Source organism: Chanodichthys erythropterus, chromosome 22 (assembly GCF_024489055.1).
Source record: "Chanodichthys erythropterus isolate Z2021 chromosome 22, ASM2448905v1, whole genome shotgun sequence".
Classification (NCBI taxonomy): domain Eukaryota; kingdom Metazoa; phylum Chordata; class Actinopteri; order Cypriniformes; family Xenocyprididae; genus Chanodichthys; species Chanodichthys erythropterus.
Window position 1 is genome coordinate 14,917,424 of NC_090242.1, and position 21,402 is coordinate 14,938,825.

Here is a 21,402-nt window from a genome sequence, read left to right on the forward strand (position 1 = left end):
TAAAAGTGCAAAAGTTGTGTAAGAGTCCTTCTTTCATAAGGATTATTCGTCCTTGTTGAAGTGCCTCAGACATTCATCTGTCAGTAAATAATAGTTCATTTCAAACTACTGTGCTGCTGAACTTCCTGATTACAGAATTATACACTACAGCTACTGCAATCTGGGTTGGGATTGGACTGTCTGAGAGTCCTGTAAGCTTCAGTAAGCAATAATCCAAAGCCCAGAATTGCCTGTCTTTGCAGAAGCGCCAGGTCTTGTACACAAACCTGTGCACAATGTGAACTTGGATGCAAAAGGAAGATCCCAGAAGTTCTCTTAGATGTACCTTGAATAATGCATGAGTGTTGTTCTGCCCCCAGATAGAACTGTTTCATATTAAACGGCACACAGCTCACCCTACGCCATTTGTGCTACAGACAGGATGCCTAAAAAAAGAGGTGTTCTTTAACTTTTGTAAGCAATTTCCTGATGAAAGATTAAAAAACTCTATGATAGATAGATAGATAGATAGATAGATAGATAGATATGCAACAAAATTTGTGACAGGACTTGGCTGAAAGCCTTCTTCAGGTTTCTAATTAAATGTTTATTCTTCAAGCTTGTTAATAAAAGTGCCTGCTATTATCCAATAGACCAAAACACACTGTTGAAATTAGTGTCCACTAAATAGCTGCCAAGTAGGTAGTGCAATTACTGAACATGTTGCTATCAATTACCACCAGTGATGGTTATCTGCTCAAAAGAGACATTGTGGCAGTGTAGTTCCAGTGCAGTTTATCTGATTCCATCCTCTGTCTGTCTCATAATGCTAACTGGCATTAATGAATATGCTTGACCATGCTGATAGGGTGTGTCTATGACATGCACCATATGTTAGGTCTTGCCCGGTTAATACATCCTGATTGTCATCTAGCGAGATGGAGCGATCATGCTGGGTGATTGCCCTAAACATATGCTGGTATGCAGATGTTTCGCCCTCGTTAATTAAGCCTTGTGAACAGCTCATCTCCTGTCGCTCCTGCAGTGTCTTGTGTGTTTTGTGTGTTTGTGTTCAAAGAGCATGCATGGGTGTACAGACTGTTCGTCTGCAGTCTTTCTGTGCTGACTGGTGCAAAACAAGGGGAGGAAAATTATGACATACCCTGTGACAGCCTCTAGGGACTCTGAATGAGATGATCTATGATGGAATAATGATTATTTTAGACTCTTATTTGGTTTAAACTGAATGAAATCACCATCGTTTGGTTATAGGGAAAATTAAATATAAATGATCACTTTATTTATTTACATTATTGCCATAAAATGTCATATATATATATATATATATATATATATATATATATATATATAATATATATATATAAATTAAAATATATTATTAAAATGTATTATTAATTTAAAATTATTGTTTTATTGTATCAAATGAATGCAAATTCAATTAGTCATAATGTCAAAACATTATGACCATTTCAAAACACTGCTTTATGAAGCTTCGGAGCGTTATGAATATTTTGTGTCGAATCAGCGGTTCGGAGAGCCAAAGTCACGTGATTTCAGCAGTCTGGCAGTTTGACACGTGATCTGAATCATGATTCAACACAAAAGATTCATAACGCTCCGAAGCTTCCTGAAGCAGTGTTTTGAAATCAGCCATCACTATGTACAAACCTGTTACAAACCCAAACAACTGTGACACTGTACAAATTGTGAATAAAAAAGGAATGCAATAATTTACAAATCTCATAAACTTATATTTTATTCACAATAGAATATAGATAACATGTCAAATGTTGAAAGTGAGACATTTTGAAATGTCATGCCAAATATTGGCTCATTTTGGATTTCATGAGAGCTACACATTTCAAAAAAGTTGGGACAGGTAGCAAAAAGAGGCTGGAAAAGTTAAATGTACATATAAGGAACAGCTGGAGGACCAATTTGCAACTTATTACATCAATTGGCAACATGATTGGTTATAAAAAGAGAGTGGCAGTGTGTCTCAGAAGTCAAGATGGGCAGAGGATCACCAATTTCCCCCAATGCTGCGGCGAAAAATAGTGGAGCAATATCAGAAAGGAGTTTCTCAGAGAAAAATTGCAAAGAGTTTGAAGTTATCATCATCTACAGTGCATAATATCATCCAAAGATTCAGAGAATCTGGAACAATCTCTGTGCATAAGGGTCAAGGCCGGAAAACCATACTGGATGCCTGTGATCTTCAGGCCCTTAGACGGCACTGCATCACATACAGGAATGCTACTGTAATGGAAATCACAACATGGGCTCAGGAATACTTCCAGAAAACACAATCCACCGTGCCATTCGCCGTTGCCGGCTTAAACTCTATAGGTCAAAAAAGAAGCCATATCTAAACATGATCCAGAAGCGCAGGCGTTTTCTCTGGGCCAAGGCTCATTTAAAATGGACTGTGGCAAAGTGGAAAACTGTTCTGTGGTCAGACAAATCAAAATTTGAACTTCTTTTTGGAAAACTGGGACGCCATGTCATCCGGACTAAAGAGGACAAGGACAACCCAAGTTGTTATCAGCGCTCAGTTCAGAAGCCTGCATCTCTGATGGTATGGGGTTGCATGAGTGCGTGTGGCATGGGCAGCTTACACATCTGGAAAGGCACCATCAATGCTGAAAGGTATATCCAAGTTCTAGAACAACATATGCTCCCATCCAGACGTCGTCTCTTTCAGGGAAGACCTTGCATTTTCCAACATGACAATGCCAGACCACATACTGCATCAATTACAACATCATGACTGCGTAGAAGAAGGACCCGGGTACTGAAATGGCCAGCCTGCAGTCCAGATCTTTCACCCATAGAAAACATTTGGCGCATCATAAAGAGGAAGATGCGACAAAGAAGACCTAAGACAGTTGAGCAACTAGAAGCCTGTATTAGACAAGAATGGGACAACATTCCTATTCCTAAACTTGAGCAATTTGTCTCCTCAGTCCCCAGACATTTGCAGACTGTTATAAAAAGAAGAGGGGATGCCACACAGTGGTAAACATGGCCTTGTCCCAACTTTTTTGAGATGTGTTGATGCCATGAAATTTCAAATCAACTTATTTTTCCCTTAAAATTATACAATTTCTCAGTTTAAACATTTGATATGTCATCTGTGTTGTATTCTGAATAAAATGTTGAAATTTGAAACTTCCACATCATTGCATTCTGTTTTTATTCACAATTTGTACAGTGTCCCAACTTTTTTGGAATCGGGTTTGTATCTTTAAATCGTTGTGTTTGCTTGTCAATGCATTTTAGTTTGTATAAGCCAAACTATGTGAGATAATGCATAAGCAATGATGTTCTTGAATTCAAATTAGTAAATTGTGTCTTGAATTACAACCGTGTCCGAAATTGAAACTGACCATTTGGTTTCTCTTTACAATGAAGAAGCCATGCCAGTTGCATTACTTACACTGATACAGCATTTAGGCAAGTAAAATGTAAATTAGACATGATATGTGTTTCTGGAGAACTGATTATGCACACTATTTGTATAATTCCATTAGACTGAGATGTAATATTCATAGATTTTAAAATACACTGTACAAGACTACTTTGGTTCCCAGATCTGTCTCATATACATATCTATATACAGTGCACAGTTTTATTTTTTAAATGAGTACACCCCCTCTGAAACTTCTGAAAGTCAACAATTAGTCAATTACTTAGAAGACATGTTAGGGTTCTTTAGAGATTTAATGTTCCATTTACCAAAGAAGCATGTCAAAATTAGATTTTCTTATCAAGGTGATAAAATGTTGTGTAGCAAAAATGAGTACACCCTCCTAAAAGTTACTAAATAAACCAAAATAAAAAAAAATTCTGGTCCCAGGTGAAAAAAAGTAAATTTCTATAATGTACTTAAAGTGCTCTATTTTCGTGCACTAATTTTGTACTTAATATACAAAAAAATCTTCTTTAGTACTACTTAAGATAATCTTAAGAACATCTAAGTGTACTCAACTGTGCTATTTTGAGACACCATGAAATATGAACTTAAATGTGCTTGTAATATACTATCTCTGTATTTAAAAAATGTATTTAGATACTACTTATAGTACATTTGAACCCATAGTGTACTACAAGTGGTAACTAAATACATTTTTTATTAAGTACAAAATTAAGAAAATAGAGCACATTATAGAAATGTACTTTTTTCACCTGGGGTGTAAGTTTAAGGCAATGTTTGATCAACAGGTAAGTATGTTGAAGCAAAACATTTAAAGAGAAGTCATTTCTTAAATCATTCTCAGACTTAATGCTGATAACACTTGGGAGAGAACTGTCAAGAGACTTATATCTTAGCACAAAAGAGGACAGTGGTACAAGAGGATTACCAAATCATTGTTTTAAGTGTGAAAATATAGCAAAAGTAACACAGAAATTCTAAAACAATGGACTTGTGACAAGGCCCCTGAAATAATCAGGCCTTCATTTTAAGCTTTCATTTAGTGATGAGGGATTTTTTTGCTAGACAGAGAGCAGGAGAAATACCAAGCGAGTGTCTCAGAGCCAGCAAAATCTATGAAAAGAGTGACTGTTTATCTCAAAGAGTACGATTCAGCCTGCAGAAATGACATGCATGGTTGTTGATGTTCTCACTGGAACTACCTACTGTAGCCAAAGCACAAAAAAGTGAGTTAGCCATTTCCAAAGCCCATATTTACAAAATATAGATTCTGGGAATCAATACTCTGGTCTCATGAGACCAAATCAATTATTTTGGATCTAACAGCATCCAAAATGTTATGGTGTTGCTAGAGGAGGAGTACAGTGAGAAGTGCCTGGTTCCCACAGTAAAGTTCAGTGGTAGTAAAGCTCTTATATAGGGATGTATGAGTGCTGAAGGTGTGAGGGAGTTGTGCTTTATCAATGCTGTCATGAATTCCCACAACACTGTGTAATTTAATACACAAACTTGAAACAGAATATGTTACCCTTTCCTCATTCCCTGCATTTTGGGCATTTTTTCAGCATGAAAATGAGGATATGCATTCTCCCAAGGTGAAAAACCTTGTGTGGACATGTATTGCACTCAATCTTAACACTCTTGAGCACCTGTGGGGGATTCTGTAGAGATGAGTTGAGCAACACTCCCCATTAAAGATCAGGAGCTCATCATCCAGGAGTTAAACAGGACAGATGTGACAATTTGTCATGAACTTGTACACAAGAAGGGTCAGAGCAGTATATTTAAAATTATGGAGGGCATACTAAGTGCTAGAATATTATAACATTTGTTGAATTAAATCTAGGGTGTACTCAGTTCTGCAATCCTTAATTTAAACAAAATTGGCTAATTTACTTATTTTATGACTATTAATAACATAACAGTTTTTATTATGTATATGTTTAATACATTTTAGTTTTGTCATCTTTCCATGAATTGTATTAGTGATCATAAAGAAAATACTGTACATCTTTTGTATTTGTTCAGAGGGGGTGTACTCATTTATGCTGTGCACTGTAAATATATTTGAACTGGACTGCATAGCTCAGTGAGTTTTCACATTAAACAGATCAGCAGTCATACAATGCCACTTTTTTAAGTTTCTTTATAGACATGAGGACATCTCAGGTGCACAGCACAACACAAGAGGTTTCTATCTTCAGGCAGTGTCTGTGATGTTACTTTGAGTCACATGTACTTTGGAAGTAGGACAAGTTTTTTAAAGCGCCTCTGACGTACTGAGGCTCTGAGTGCAGCTTCTGACCTTGGGACTGCTGATCTGGCAATAAAGAAGCAGGAGGTAACTCACCTAACATCTGCTTTTATATCACCTTCTGTAATGACTGATGTCCAAGCACTGGCAGATGGTCCTGATGGGGATTCTGAAAGAATGACAAAAGTATTCTGTTACCTCTAAATAACCTTCATGATTAAGCAAAAAAAAAAAAAGTTTGACTCAGAAACAAAGGCGTTTGAAAGTGAATTTCCAATGATGTTGAACAGAGATGGAATGGTGGTGTGATTTTGTCAGATTTCATCTTCCTTTATTGAACATTTTAATGAACAGATTCCACAGGGAATTCCGTGCACAGAGCCAGAACCAATTCTGACAGATGGAACAATCAGCGTGACATATAGAAGAATGAGCCAGGAATCTGATAGCTCGAGACCACCATGTGTGGACAGTATGGCCAGCCTGAGCTCCAACTCCACCGATTGCCCAATTTGCAATGAATCGTACAGCTCCACGGGTGAGCAAAGTGTGGAATTCCTGAACTGTGACCATAAAGAGTGCCAACTCAGTTTGATCAACATGCTGAAACGTGCCACAGACTCTAGCCGTGTTAAATGCCTCCTGTGTCACCAGAAAACCCCTCTTTTACTCTGGGAGACCTATAGAGAAATCTTCATAATTCTCATCTGAGACAGAGCGGTTGATTTAGAGGCTTGCGCAAATAGACGAATGAGATTCAGCAATGCTAGATAATGTAATTTAACATAGCTCCCTTATTCTTGTTTGCCTGGCCATTCTTGCAATAGCCCTGTTGTCTGCTTTTGCAAAATAGCCGCAGGCAGAGAACTCCAACTGTGAACTAATTTATTGAACTTGACAACAGATGCCACTAAATTTTTTTTTAAAGAATTGTGAGTGGTGCTTGCCCATGCAAAACCCATTGCCAAAATGCTAGGGTGTTCTGGGTGGTTGCCAGGGTGTTGCTATGTGGTTGCTAAGGTGTTCTCATCCCTAGATATGACTTTGCTCCCTCCTTCAATGTCAGTCTGTATTAAATATATAATATAATATAATATAATATAATATAATATAATATAATATAATATAATATAATATAATATAATATAATATAATATAATATAATATAATATAATATAATATAATATAATATGCACAAGTTTTGATACTTAGGGCTACCTGAAATATGAACAATTAATAAATCTGTTTTCTATTTAAATATATTTAAAATGTAATTTATTCCTGTGATGCAAAACTGCATTTTCAGCAGCCATTACTCCAGTCTTAAGTGACACATGAATCCTATATTCTAATAAACTATATTTTATATATAACATTTTCAAAAATAAGTAAAACAAGTAAACAGTAAAAGAAAAATCAATAAATGATCACACATCACTCTGCACAACCTTGAAACACTGTCAAATCTTCCATGTTCCCTGTCATCAATAATTAGGACACGCTTGCATACAGAATTTTAAAGAGTCTCAAAATTCACTGACAGAGCCACATATATCATTGTCTAGATCCTCACAGATGACTTTTGATATGGATTAAAACGGTCAAAAATAGAGCAGCTATATTGTGCCTCGCTTTAAGAACAGACAGTCCTCTTTCTCATTTTAAATAGCATATTTTTGGTGTAACATTTGGCTGGTTGAAAGTTCTCCTCTTGGTCTGCGTCCTAGATTTCTGAAGAAGAGATTGGACATCATTTATAACCATAGCAACCCTCTGAGGTTGGTGCAATGCCACAGTACTTCTGTGTGCATACTTTAACCCAAGATGTTCGTCATCTTGATTTTTATTAATTTACCCAATCTTTCCAGAAAAACTTCAGATTTACAGGTTGTAGGCAGAGGTGATCATCTGAACAAGACATTATTACTGTTTTCCATCTGCTTACACTCTATATTCATGTAGAATATTTATGTAAAAGACACATTTTTGCATTTAGGCTACACATACAATTTGCAGTGCTAGACCAAGTCACTATTTATGGCGATAGAAGGACCGGGATGGAAGGGTCAGTCATCAATAATAGATTGACATACCACATACATGAGAAACACATCATGTAGGTCTGCAGTTGACATCTAGGACACACCAGAACAGAAATTTTTCTTCTTAAACCAATACCAGCCTGAAAACACACACACACACAGACAATATGATGAATAATTCTGGTTTGCTGAAGCAATATACTTAAAACATGTGATACTGGTATTATTAAATGGGTCATTATGTAAACAATAATTTTATCCAATATTTAAAAGGTGCAGTAGGTAAGCAGCACAAGCTTGTTGTTTTGATTCAGTAAGAACTGCAAAAAGTGGCTGCTGTTTGTTTGTGGTGCTCTGTGACTGACATCTGTCAACATAAACTCTGCACAGCATGAAACGAGCTGAAGACATATGAACAGGTGTCGAATCTGCACAAACAGGGTGTGTGAGGGTATGTAAAAACATGTTGACAGGCAGGTAGGACATCATATTATTTCATTCGGACCAAATATAATAATTTTATGAACATTTTATGGTCCTACGCCTTCCACAGACTATATATATATATATATATATATATATATATATATATATATATATATATACACATTTAGACCATTTCAAATAGTTATTGATATCTAACAAAAAATGTTTCTGTAGATAATCACCTATTGCATCTTTAATTTGTGTTAATACATTATGCATTCATGATGCATGTCATTACCCCCGTGTTTAAAAACTAAATTAGCAAATACTTTATTTGTAATATAGCAAATATAATACTACAGTCACAAAATTGAGAGGACAGTTAGTTGTGGTTTATTTGTCGAAATACAAACACGTTCATTTGAAGAAAAATATTAAATTAACTGTAATTAACTGAGATATTCCGCTTATTTAAATGAGATTTACAGAATGCTCAGGATATTACTTGACATAATGTTTATATTATGACCTGTTGCATTCCCAAGTTATATGTCAACCATGTTACCATCATATTCTCCCCTTTTAAAGTAATAAATGATTGCTTAAATGTGTATATTTGTAGCAATAGCCAACAATACATTGTATGGGTCAATACATTGTAAAATCATTAGGATATTAAGTAAAGATCATGTTCCATGAAGATATTTTGTAAATTTCCTACCGTAAATATATAAAAAATGCATTTTTGTGAGTGGATATGCATAGCTAAGGGATTCATTTGGACAACTTTAAAGGCGATTTGCTCAATCTTTTGATTTTTTTGCACCCTCAATATTCCAGATTTTCAAATAGTTGTATCTCGACCAAATATCGTCCCAAACCATACATCAATGGAAAGCTTATTCAGAATTCAGATGATGTATAAATCTCAATAGGTTTCTTATGACTGGTTTTATGGTCCAGAGTTACAAATAAAAAATGTATATACATTTTTTTTTTCAATAAAAAAAAATTCTGTCAACTTTCAAATTTCTGAAGGCTAAATATACGCCAACATACATTAAAAAATGAATTAATTTAGCTTCTTTAAGTATGTTTAAGTATTTATTAACACTTAAACATTTATTAACAGTTTAAAACACTCTTACAAAATCCCCTTATAAACTTGACTTTAAACATCACCCTATCATTTCCTTTTTCTGCTTATTTTGCCACACAAACACATTAGAGGTGTGTCATCTCCTAACTAGTCTTAACTATTCTTTGGTAAATGGTCTGTCTGTATGTGTGTGCATGTGTGTGTGTGTGAATGAGTGTGTGTTGGCAGGAACGTCATTATATAACGGCTGCAGTGCAGGCTGGGCCAGCTGTATTGATGTGCAGAGATGTGGGTGTGGGGGGGGAGGGAGCAAAACACGGCCGAGGCCAGTGAGAACCTTGTCGCTTGGTCAGCCTTTTGTGTGGCTCCCAGCAAGAGAGAGACATCCAAGTATTACAACACCTCAGACAGCGAGGTAGCACGCGCCACTAGCAGCGCATTCACGGCTAAACTCACACTCTTATGCCATTTTAAAAACATAAACAGAATACCTACAAATCATTCTTGAGATAATATCATCCATAAATCAGCTTGGTTTAGATTTCTAATGATTTTTCTCTGCTACAGACTACAATTAGACTTTATAAATGCATAGTAAATAACCCCCCCCAATCCCCCCCCCCCCCCCCCCATACCCCCTGAGGCGCATGATACATTATTTAAAGTCGACGGCATAACTAGATCAATTGTGACCTAATTTACAAATCCCCTCTTCATATCAGGCTGTGACATTCACATGTAGAGGGATTATTTCCCACGGATAATGAAATATTAATAAGGTTTCGATTGCAGGTTCTCTAACACAGGGAAATTAAATCAAATCACAATGAGGGAAGCATGACAAAATCACAACACAAAACAAGTGCGTACGTACAAAAAAAATCTGTATATTAATAGGCCAAAATTAACTATTCAAGGTGTTTAAATGATTTGTGGCGCATGTTTTATGGCGCGCTACTGTCACTTTGTCTCATTAACACCGTGCATTGCCAGCGCGTACAAAATGCCTACATGTGAATACTTTGAAACTTCACACTTCAGGAGAGAGGCTTGTTTCCTTGGTAACCGTTTTTTCCCCTTTTGTCCTTATGTGCCTATCAGTGCATAATGCTGCTCAGCACATGCACCTGCATAGAAAGGACTACCCTTTTTACCGCAAGCGAGCATACACATTTTTTTTTTCAAAGCACTGCTCTTGTTTGGAGGTTTGACATGCAATATGCATCTCTGAAAATAAATCAAAAATAAAGAGTTTTGCACAGATGCTCTTTGAAAACAGACAGCACTTAAAGCCTGGGATGCTCAGGGAAGAGACCTCTCAGACCTGCCATTTTATGTAATTACTTTGAAAGTCTATGTTTGAGAGACGGAGCAATGATTTCATGATTGAAAATGCTGAAATATAGATGCCGTGCTTACATAATTGATCATCAGATCTAAAATACAACTATGAGCATTGGTGGTAACATTTAGCCATCTTAAGTCAGTCTTGTGGGAGGCTAAAAATAAAGGAGCCAAAAAGTCAAGGAGAACCTGCACTAGTTTAGACAACCATGTGTGGGTGCTTTAAAGACACTGATATAAATACAGATAAAAATTTTGCCAAGAGGGTTCTTTGCTGAGCCTTGAAGAACCTTCATTTTTATATCTGGGCCTCTCTTATAAAATATACTTTATCTATATTTTTTTGTCTTAAACAGTGTTATGGGAAAGAATATAAGAAAGTACCTCAGTTTGACCATGCATTAACCCCTTATACAAGGTTTTTAACCCATTTAATTCCAAATTTTCTAAGTCAGCACATGTATATACTTCTTGACAACACTCAAAAAATGCTGACCCAAATTTGACAAACCAAGCCACTGGGTTACATTTTTAACCCAATGGTTGAGTTTGTCCATATTTGACCCAAATTTTTTTAGAGTGAAAAAATACACACAAAAGTTACACTCTAAAAATGCTGGGTTAAAAACAACCCAAGTTGGGTTGAAAATGGACAAACCCAGCAAATGGGTTGTTTTAACCCAGCGGTTGGGTTAAATTTTATTTAACTCAACTATTTACTTAAAATGAACCCAAAGTATTTTGGAAATTAACATTTATTAATGTTTAATAAATGATCAAGTTTAACAAATAATAATTAAACAATAAACATTTATTAAATTGATTATTATTAATAAATGTTTAACTTTTGATTATTATTGTTGCCTCTAGTAATCATGTGTCTGATTTTTAAGTTCAAATCTATTTTGGGTCCATTTTAGGCCAGCCATATAGTCATTTTAAAACAGTAGTTGGGTTAAAGGGTTAGTTCACCCAAATGAGTAATAAATGACATTATTTTCATTTTTGGGTGAACTAACCTTTTAAATAAAACTGCCCAGCACATTGGGCAAACATGTAACCCAACCGCTTGGTTAAAACAACAAAATCATTGGGTTTGTCCATTTTCAACCCAACTTGGGATGTTTTTAACCCAGCAGTGTATGAAATCATGTGTTTCATTCCTGGTCACACTTATACAAGTTGCTCAATTGCACCTAATAGAAAGTAATATAATATAATCCAGTAATCCAAGAACAGAATTCAATGTAACATCTCCAAATGTGAATAAACCAGTATAATGGGCCTCTTGTTTTTAACCATGTTTGTGACCATGATTTATATAAGAGCAATTTACAATAATAATAGACCCTTTAAACATTATATGTACCAAATATGATATATTATGAGATGTTTTTCATGCTTCGTTCAATTTTTCAGGGGGCACACAACATCTCTGGTCATGTAAAAACGTTTCATTTCATTTACAGTTGGCAACTATTTGTAATTTACAGCAGTAACTCTTATTAGACCCATCAAATTGAGAAGTAAATCGTCAAAATGCTATCGATAGGATTAAATGGGTTAGAAACACTGGAATATATTGATAAGTGGTCGCCTCGAGACTGTCAAAACCATATGTCTTTTTTTACCCATATTTATGCTGTTATGAAAACACAATTCGCATTTACTCTAAATGGAAAAACTATTCTCCCTCTTTTTTTTAATTTCACGCTTGGATTGTTTGTGACATCGATGCGTTTTAATTCGAGCACAACGCCAACGCGAAAAACTGTAGGAGGTGCGGGGGCGCGCGTAAAAGAGCGCGCACAGCTGTCAGCACCAAGGACAGCGCTCCGCCGCAGAACAACAGCCGACGCGCAAAGAGACGGACGATACGAGACGCATCACTGGTTTCTGCTGCCAGGCTTCATGTAGTATGTGACTTTCTTTCTCTGCCTGTCTGCAGCCTGACTTCAAGGGGGAATTCAGAAAAAGGCTGCAGTGAATGCCGGTCTCTCAGATGCCATCGCCTAAATGAACTGGGCACCATGAACATATCGCTGCAGTGTGCGTGAATATCGCACCTGGGATTCTATAACTGCAACACTGGACATTGCGTTCATTCTCCTCAACCCAATAGCCCCCACACGAGGCTCCGGCAGCGATACTAGAGGAGGATACTGGAGCTCTCCGTGCGCTCTTCTGGCCATACACACGATGCGTCTGCTTCTGCTGGCTGCGTTATTCTCCTGCTCCTGCGTGCGAGGCGGCTGCGAGCCCAAGATTGTGAACATTGGGGCCGTCCTGAGCCAGAAGAGATACGAGCAGGTGTTCAAGGATGCGGTTACCCAGGCGAACCTGGTGTACGGAAGGGATAAATTCAAGTTGACCGCCATCTCCGTCACTCACAAAGCCAATGCGATTCAGATGGCGCTGTCTGTGTGCGAGGATCTTATTTCCAGTCAGGTGGGATTTTTAGTATCTTCTTTGAGCTGTGGAACTTCCATGTGGCAAGATCCAGTCTTAAATGACACGAATTTAAAAGTTGCCTGAGGGGGAAACATTTCCATGCAATATGCACCATTTAGAGTGAATTAATTTATGTTGCTTTCATAAGGCGGTGTTTTAAAATGCATGTTACAAGTATCACTTTTAAGTTACTGAAAAGAGTGGCATTAAATATGCAAATATATGCATTAGAAAGAGCTACAAATATACTGATGCCAATTAATAATTTCTAAGCAATTACTGCATGGTGGAAAGTGATCATCATATGACCCTTAAAATGACTTCTGTTAGCATAGCTTGATTTAGTCATAATAAATAATATGTTTGACTTTAATCAATCCAGTTAATTGAAATGTTTCCACTTGATGCATGTTTTTTAGGTTAGATAGAAAAAAAACTTTTAGACAAACATATTTACAGTATAAATACACAGATATTGAAGGGTGTTTTGTCATTTTAGAAAAAAAAAATGCTGAAAATATCAGTTGTTACCATGTATAAGAAGCCATTTCTACATATTCTGACCTCTTAATAAAATGTAGCACTGCTGATTGAGTCATATTGTATATATATATTATTTTTGACTTGAATAAAACCTGTTAATTCGGATGTTACCACAAGAAGCACATTTTTTTAGGTTAGTCAATAACATTTTTACAGTTTAGGCATTGACCTGCGGAGACTTCCTTGGACAGTCGAACTTGGTTTGGATTGTGGCAGTAGATTGAAGCTGCATAATTTGTTTAGAGGTCTAAATAGGACAGCCTGTCAGTTGATGATCCACGCAGGTCAATAGACTCAGTGGGAGGAAAGGTTAACCTACTGTAGCTGACCCCACAGAGCTTTAATGTCAGGAATGAGTGAGATGACCACACTGGCCGAGGGCAGCAGCTGCAAAATAAACTAGGTGACGCATGAAAAATCAATGATTTTCGATGTAAGCAGTTTCTATTTTCACATCACTGTATTACTGTATTACTGCGCTTGATGAAAATAAAGATGGGGGTGGAGGGGTCAACATAGTATCAGTATCTGCAAAGATGTCTTTGGAGTGGATGCCTCAGACTTACAGCTAATGTTCAGTATAAATATTCTGTTAAAGGATTAGATCAGTTCAGAATTAGAATTTCCTGATAATTTACTCACCTCCATGTCATCCAAGATGTTAAGAAATTAAGGTTTTTGAGGAAAATATTCCAAGATTTTTCTCCATATAGTGGACTTCAATGGGGACCAGTGGGTTGAAGGTCCAAATTGTAGTTTCAGTCCAGCTTCAAAGGGCTCTACACGATTCCAGATGAGGTATAAGGGTCTTATCTAGTGAAACAATCAGTCATTTTCTATATATAAAAAAAAAAAAAAATTATATATATATATATTGACCACAAATGCTCGTCTTGCACTGCATCACGTGTGACCTCTTCAACGTGATTACGCAATGTGTGGTGCATCGCAGAGCAGTGATACAACATTACTGATCGTTTCGCTAGATAAGACCCTTATTCCTCGGCTGGGATCGTGTAGAGCCTTTTGAAGCTGCAATGAGACTGCAATTTGGACCTTCAACCCGTTGGTAACTGTTGAAGTCCACTATATGGCAAAAAATCCTGGAATGTTTTCCTCAAAAACCTTAATTTCTTTTTCGACTGAAGAAAGAAAGACATAAACATCTTGGATGACATCATGGATGAAATTTTAAAGCTGCAGTCCGTAAGTTTCGCCTCTTTGTCGCCATCTCTGTTTGAAACCTGCAATTGCAGTTGTTTGCGGAATTATCATCTTTATGTGGGTTGTGCCTCGGCACGACTCCTCAGAGCGGATGAATCTAATGTTTGTTGTCAGTCACTAGTCTGGCTATCACCAGACCAAGCTCAATTTAAAATTGAACATTGGTCTAGGGAGTTTGCTATGTATTTCCTACTGCACAAGAGGCGTGATCAACGAGCATTAGTCACGCAATTGGATAGTCCTTCAACCAATCAGATTGACGTACTTTGCAGAGCGATGCGAAAACTCAGACAGGTTTACCGTGTGTCTCAATCAGCTCCCTAGTTCAGTAGTCAGGGCACTGATCAGGGAATCAGCCACATTCACTTTCATGATATACTGATTCACGACCTAGGGAACTAGGAAGCGGATTGAGACGCAGGTTTAGTTTGTATTGGTTTGTAGCATTGATCCGCGGTTTGCAGAAGCAGCAATGGCATCGAGCGATTTTTACAGGTTGTGCAAAAAAACATGAAAGTGATCGGTATTTACACCCACTCGAGCAATTTGTTTGTTCAGTGTAAATGAACGCGGAATATAGCCGCCCTAAACTACGTCATTGTCATGACAACCAAAAAGAATTCCAGTCAGCTCAGGTGGCGCGAGATTCAAGAAGCAGGGAGACGAAACATATAGAGCAAATAATAAAAATATTGTCTACCATCAAGGGGCATTGAAGTAAAAGAGTCCTGTACTCACATCGTGAAGCAAACCACCAAAATAACAGCAGAGAATCATTGTGTGTCATTAATCGCTGTTTGTAATCTTCCTATGAAGAGACTGTCGGATCAACGCTCTGCTACATTTCTCTCAGATAGGGTAAATGCTTAACACAATTGGCATCACTGTGATTGTTCATTGTTATTTTGGAGTGACGGTCGTGCGAGAGACAGGTAGATCAGATAGAATTTGAAAGCTGCTTGCTTTCGCTTCTCTATCGTCATCGTGTTATACCCGCCAATAGCGAGCAAGGTGGATAAGCCAGTCTGTGATTGGTTCCCGCAAAAGTGTAACAGCGCAGCAGAAATGAATGCACGGGTTTCCAGACTGAGTTGCTGAGTGAAATCAAATCGCCGGCAGATCAGGCTGGGTTTACCCAGACTAGTCAGTCACCACATTCGTGTCGATACTGTACTTCGGAATCACAGATTGTAGTCTTGAAGTATGACCAAAGTAAGAACTTTCATCGGAAAATGTTATCTGAACAAGTAAATAACATGTCTGCCACTTTTGTTCTGACCAAATCAGGGGAAAAAAGCATCACAATAAATCACACTGCCAATGGTGATTAAATCTAGCGATCGCTTTGCTTGGATCATGTCAAACCGTGCAAATTATTATTATTGTTATATTTTGTTCTAAAATTTTTAATGTTAACAACATCAGCATTGTGTGACTGTGTATTTAGTGTTTATTAGCATTATCTGTAGATTTCAATTTCTGTACAGTCTAATCTCTAACATTAATTTGTCATACCATACAATACACCATCAAAATGATAAGTTTAATTATTGCAGCTGCTGTGAGAAAAGGCTATAAATGATCCGCCTCACATGCGATATAAAGACACAAAGACACAAAATGACACAAAGAAGAATGGCGGCATGTTCGAATTTCCCGCAGTACCACCTGAATTATTATTAACATGCTTTTTATCAGATAAAGCACAATTTTTAGGATAGCCAACACAATAGATCACCATTGAGTTTTGAGGGTTTTTTTATGGCATGCTATCCGGTTGTCTGACGTCACGCGGCAGCGCTTCCGGGTCCTAACGCTCTATCTCATACCACAAGAAAACAACAAATGATGCTAATATACATACACGATGTGGTGTAATACTAAAAAAAATATATATAATTATAACCTTTATCTCCATACCAAAATTCCAGATGGCCAGACAATGATTCATCTTTTATAAATCATTAAAATATTAATATCTTTGACGCTGTGAGCATGGAGACTGTTGTGTAGACTGTAAGTATTTAAAATGTTTAACTTTTTTAAATGATTGATGTTTAAAATGAATAAATAGCGCTCATAAACGGCCGTCGATGGCATTCTCAAGTGAAACGAGTCGAGGCTTGGACCCGGAAACGGCGTTCTTTACGTTACGACTTAAACAAGCGGATAGCCTGAGAAGTGTAAGAGGAGAAACCTTCAAGTACTGCAGTAGCAATGCCCTACATGAAGTGTAAATGAGAGATATTTTCACTACTGAATAACTACTGTCACACTCGTGGGAGTAATTCAGCCTGATGCGTTGCTTCATTAAAAGCCTGCACACGCAAAACTCACATTAAGCGGTTCCGCTTTAAGTGCTCTCTGGGTTGGTGATGTCATTACAAATGTGCTGAGGTAGGAGTCTATCTCAGGGCTGGATACTGCACTGAACAAAAACTGGGCCTAACATGAATCACTCCCTCCCGTCCTTTTCGCTCTGCCTTGCTCACTCTCTCGCTAATATTCACACCAACCTCCCCCGGTCAACCCAATGGGTGTTCAGCACTCAATTATGTACGTACCTTTAACAAATCTGGGCCCTAAGGTTGTGCAGCTTGTTAGCAGAATGTCAAGATAATTGCTGAATTAATTTGGTTGTGTGAGATTCCTTCATGCGAAACTGCTGTATCGCTCTGTCTGTATCGCCTTTGGCTCACTGACATCTCTGCCCACTCTGAAGAAGAGACATTCAATGACAGATGGAGCCAGTGCCGGAGGGTCTCTCTGGAAAAACATAATGTTGCCAAACCTTTTTTTTCTCGTTGTTTTTCCTTCTCAATACAGCATATTTTCTGAAAAACAATGACTAATTCATCTATCTGTCTGTCTGTCTGTATATATGGCTAGCACTCAAATGCTCAGCATGCTGATGAAAACTATTCAAATTAAGTACCTTTAGTACAATTGGAACTCTCCTTTTAATATATGATAGACAGATTCCTCCTTGTCTTTCTTGCTCCCTTGAGTCCAATCAAAGATCCTTCATCTTCAATCAATTTGTCAATCGGTCTGACTGTGAAGTGATTTATAGATTTAGTCAGAGAATGAGCCCAGATCCATGAGTCATACCTGTATTTGTATATGAACCAGTTCTGTGATCCTGTTCGCAGGTGTACGCCATCCTGGTGAGCCATCCACCACAGTCTAATGACCATCTGACGCCCACTCCAGTCTCCTACACCGCAGGGTTCTACCGCATACCTGTAGTTGGGCTCACCACCAGGATGTCCATTTACTCAGACAAGGTTGGCTGCATTGAGAGAGAAATTGAATTACTCTGTTTCAGAATGAATCATTGATTTTCAACTATAGGCACATTGGTCTCTGTAAGCATTTAGAAAAGCACTTCTTTTAACATGATTGAAACAATTGGAAATGACACATTTTCAAAAGATGCTCACAAGTGATATTTACATGTCTTTCTGTGTATCGGTGGTGGAGGGTTTCAGTGACTCTTTCTGCAGGTTCTAACACCAGCAGGTGTCGACAAGTGACTTTCTATGAGTGATTCAGTGAATCATTAATTCAACAGATTCATTCAAATGGAATGATTCACAAACGAGGGTCAATGCAATGCTGGATTTGCACAAAAGATTAACATGACGGCACATGCTAGTCGATGAGTTGAATCAACACCACAGCAGCTACATAAATTTATCCACTAACCATTCAGAAACGTCCAGATGCATTCTAAATGTTGTAACTTCTTCCTGAGTCTCTCCATCAGTGTCTGACTCTGGTTTGAACAATGTAGGGCTGAACACCGTTACTGACAATCATCATTTTGTCTGCGTGAGATTCTCCAGCTTTGTTGTTGTTGAGCAACCGAAGTGCGAGCTTTTAAAGCTCCGCCCTCTTCTGGAAAGTGGGCCGGGAGCAGCAGCTCATTTGCATTTAAAGGGACACACAAAATCAGCATGTTTTTCCTCACACCCAAATAGGGGCAAATTTAATGATCTGTGGGGTATTTTGAGCTGAAATTTCATATACACATTCTGGGGACACTAGAGACTTGTATTACATCTTGTGAAAGGGGCATAATAATAATGTGAAAAAAATGCCTGTAGTTGAAGAAACACCCTTTTATTATTTTATTAAAATAAAAACATTGTCATTTTTAAACTTTACAGTATGTCTCCCACCTTTCTTCTTTTCTCTCGATCCTTCTTCCAGAGCATCCATCTCTCGTTCCTGCGTACAGTGCCACCATATTCCCACCAGGCACATGTGTGGTTTGACATGATGCGGGAGTTCCGCTGGAATCACATCATTCTAATCGTCAGTGACGACCATGAAGGCAGAGCAGCGCAGAAAAGACTAGAAACTCTTCTGGAAGAGAGAGAGACCAAGGTAAGATACTTCTTCCAGTTCCAGGATTCCCAGTGTGTGCTTGTATGCAGGTGTGTGTGTATCAAACGCAAAGGTCTTCTATGTACGTAACTGTTTTAATTTTTTGTCATGTGATCACATCTCTCATGCCATTTTGTAAATGTTGGCTAACATTCTAAAACCAAAGGAGTCAACCATGTCTAATGTGGTCTGATTTGAATTAACGTGCGTTATTTGCTCATTTCATGTTGCTTTCTACCATAGTCAAAAACTCCTGTGTCTTTCCACAACAGGAGCAAAATGAAAACCATAACCTGGGGCGTTGCAAAGCATCAGTGACTCTTTAAACATATTTATGCCATGTGTTTACACAATATAAACTGGTATTTTTGTAGCCTTGAGCCATAGATATAATTCGTCATTTGGTTCAGAGCTGTGACTACTTCATAAATACAGTGGTGCATTGTGGGAATTTTGCTCTTGCAGAGGTTCTGTTCAGTTTCCTTGGGGATGAAAGCTAAATCACCATCCCACATCCCCCTGCTCAGCGCTGAGGTAATTATTGTTGCCCTCATTGCTGCGAGAGATTATTAACAGTGAAACTATTTAGGTATGGTGCGAATTGAGCTACTTACCCACAGAGACGTTTCTGGTGATAGAATACTGCTGAAATACCACATAACTGCTTTATTTTTATTTCTTTTTCATTTTATTCTTATTATTATCAGAGGCATCATGCATCTTTTATAGAGGGGTCACCAACTGTGTCTTATTAGAGAAAAAACATGAAAAATGGTGTGCAGAATGCATTAAAATGTATTTAACGACTAAATATTTAAATACTTAAATATATATATACACTACACATATATACACTACACCAGTCAAAAGTTTGGAAACATTACTATTTTTAATGTTTTTGAAAGAAATCTCTTATGCTATTCAAGCCTGCATTTATTTGATCAAAATGGTTTTCTAATTTAATATATTCAATAATGTTTTTCTGTTTTAATATACTTTAAAATATAAGTTAAGCAGCACAACTGTTTCCAACATTGATAATCTGAAGGATCATGTGATACTGAAGACTGGAGTAATGGCGCATGAAAATTCAGCTTTGCATCACATAAATAAATGAAATTTTTAAGTATATTAAAATAGAAAAACATTATTTAAAAATTGCAATAATATTTCACAATATTACAGTTTTTCTGTATTTTTTATTAAATAAGTGCAGGCTTTCTGAGCATAAGAGACTTCTTTCGAAAACGGTAATGTCGTAATATCATATATATATATATATATATATATATATATATATATATATATATATATATATATATATATATATATATATATATATATATATGCCCCATGTAAAGCACAGATGTGCTAAATAAATAAATTTGCCTAGGTTTTTATCACATTTTTGTAGTTGAGTAATTAGTAGGAATGAGTCATTGCTATTTATCATGCATGAAACGTTTCTGCTTCTTGATTTACTGCAATGTGAAATTAGGTTTGATTAAGGCTTTGAGAAGTTAAAATTACAGTAAATTCCCCAAATACTTTTTGTACATTTTTTGCTGTCATACTTACAGCTTTATTAAAAAGGCTTTATTTGGTCTTTTTTTGCACTGCTACTCACGTTTTTAAATTGCCTTCTGAATCATAGAATAGAGTTTCTTAAACCTGGCAGCCATTTTGTGGTGCTTGTATAATGTGCATTTATATCAGCCGCTTTTTTTTCTTTTCTATTTTTTAGAGGTGCAACTTAATTTATTCAATTCAGAACATCATGCTGTCTTCTAAACATTCAGAAAAAAAAATTGTGGTACAGCACTTTGTCAATGAAAAGATACACCTTTGTATCTGATACTAATATGCACCCTTTAGGGATAAATAAATCACAATGGTGTATCACTGATATAAGAAACAAGCTAAAAGTAGAATTTTTCTTATAGTGTATTTATATTGTATGTCTGAACTCTTTTTAATTTATGTACAAAATGGTTGCTCCTGTCATCACAGTATTTTTGGTAATTTTGTTTGTAATCTTTATTGAGAATGCAATAACTACCTCTGAAATGACAGCTGTTCCTTTATTGTCACTTATGCCGTATGAGTTACTGGATCATGTTAAGTGATAACCAAATAGCTAAGTTTTAGTAACACCAATTCACATTGACTTTAAGAAGAATATTTATACCAT

General features: G+C 36.9%; 1 protein-coding gene and 1 long non-coding RNA gene across 6 annotated transcripts in view; one reads left to right on the top strand and one right to left on the bottom strand.

The window, feature by feature from the left end:
* Positions 1-1,145: 1,145 nt before the first annotated feature.
* LOC137012713 (uncharacterized) lies at positions 1,146-7,828 on the bottom strand. The gene is made up of 3 exons (XR_010893599.1): positions 7,784-7,828; positions 5,787-5,859; positions 1,146-1,177 (listed from the first exon to the last, which is right to left on the bottom strand). It is a non-coding gene; the product is annotated as an uncharacterized lncRNA (long non-coding RNA).
* Positions 7,829-12,612: 4,784 nt separating this feature from the next.
* The window catches only part of grin1a (glutamate receptor, ionotropic, N-methyl D-aspartate 1a), a 33,238-nt gene continuing 24,448 nt past the window's right edge, over positions 12,613-21,402 (top strand). For 4 of the 5 annotated variants that reach the window (XM_067376109.1, XM_067376111.1, XM_067376110.1 and 1 more), the window contains exons 1-3: positions 12,613-13,049; positions 17,972-18,106; positions 19,035-19,211. In XM_067376109.1, the coding sequence (XP_067232210.1) occupies positions 12,801-13,049; positions 17,972-18,106; positions 19,035-19,211 (561 nt within the window). In that variant the 5' untranslated portion in view covers positions 12,613-12,800. The remainder of the gene's footprint in view (positions 13,050-17,971; positions 18,107-19,034; positions 19,212-21,402) is intronic. The other variant, XM_067376113.1, reaches the window with a different exon arrangement.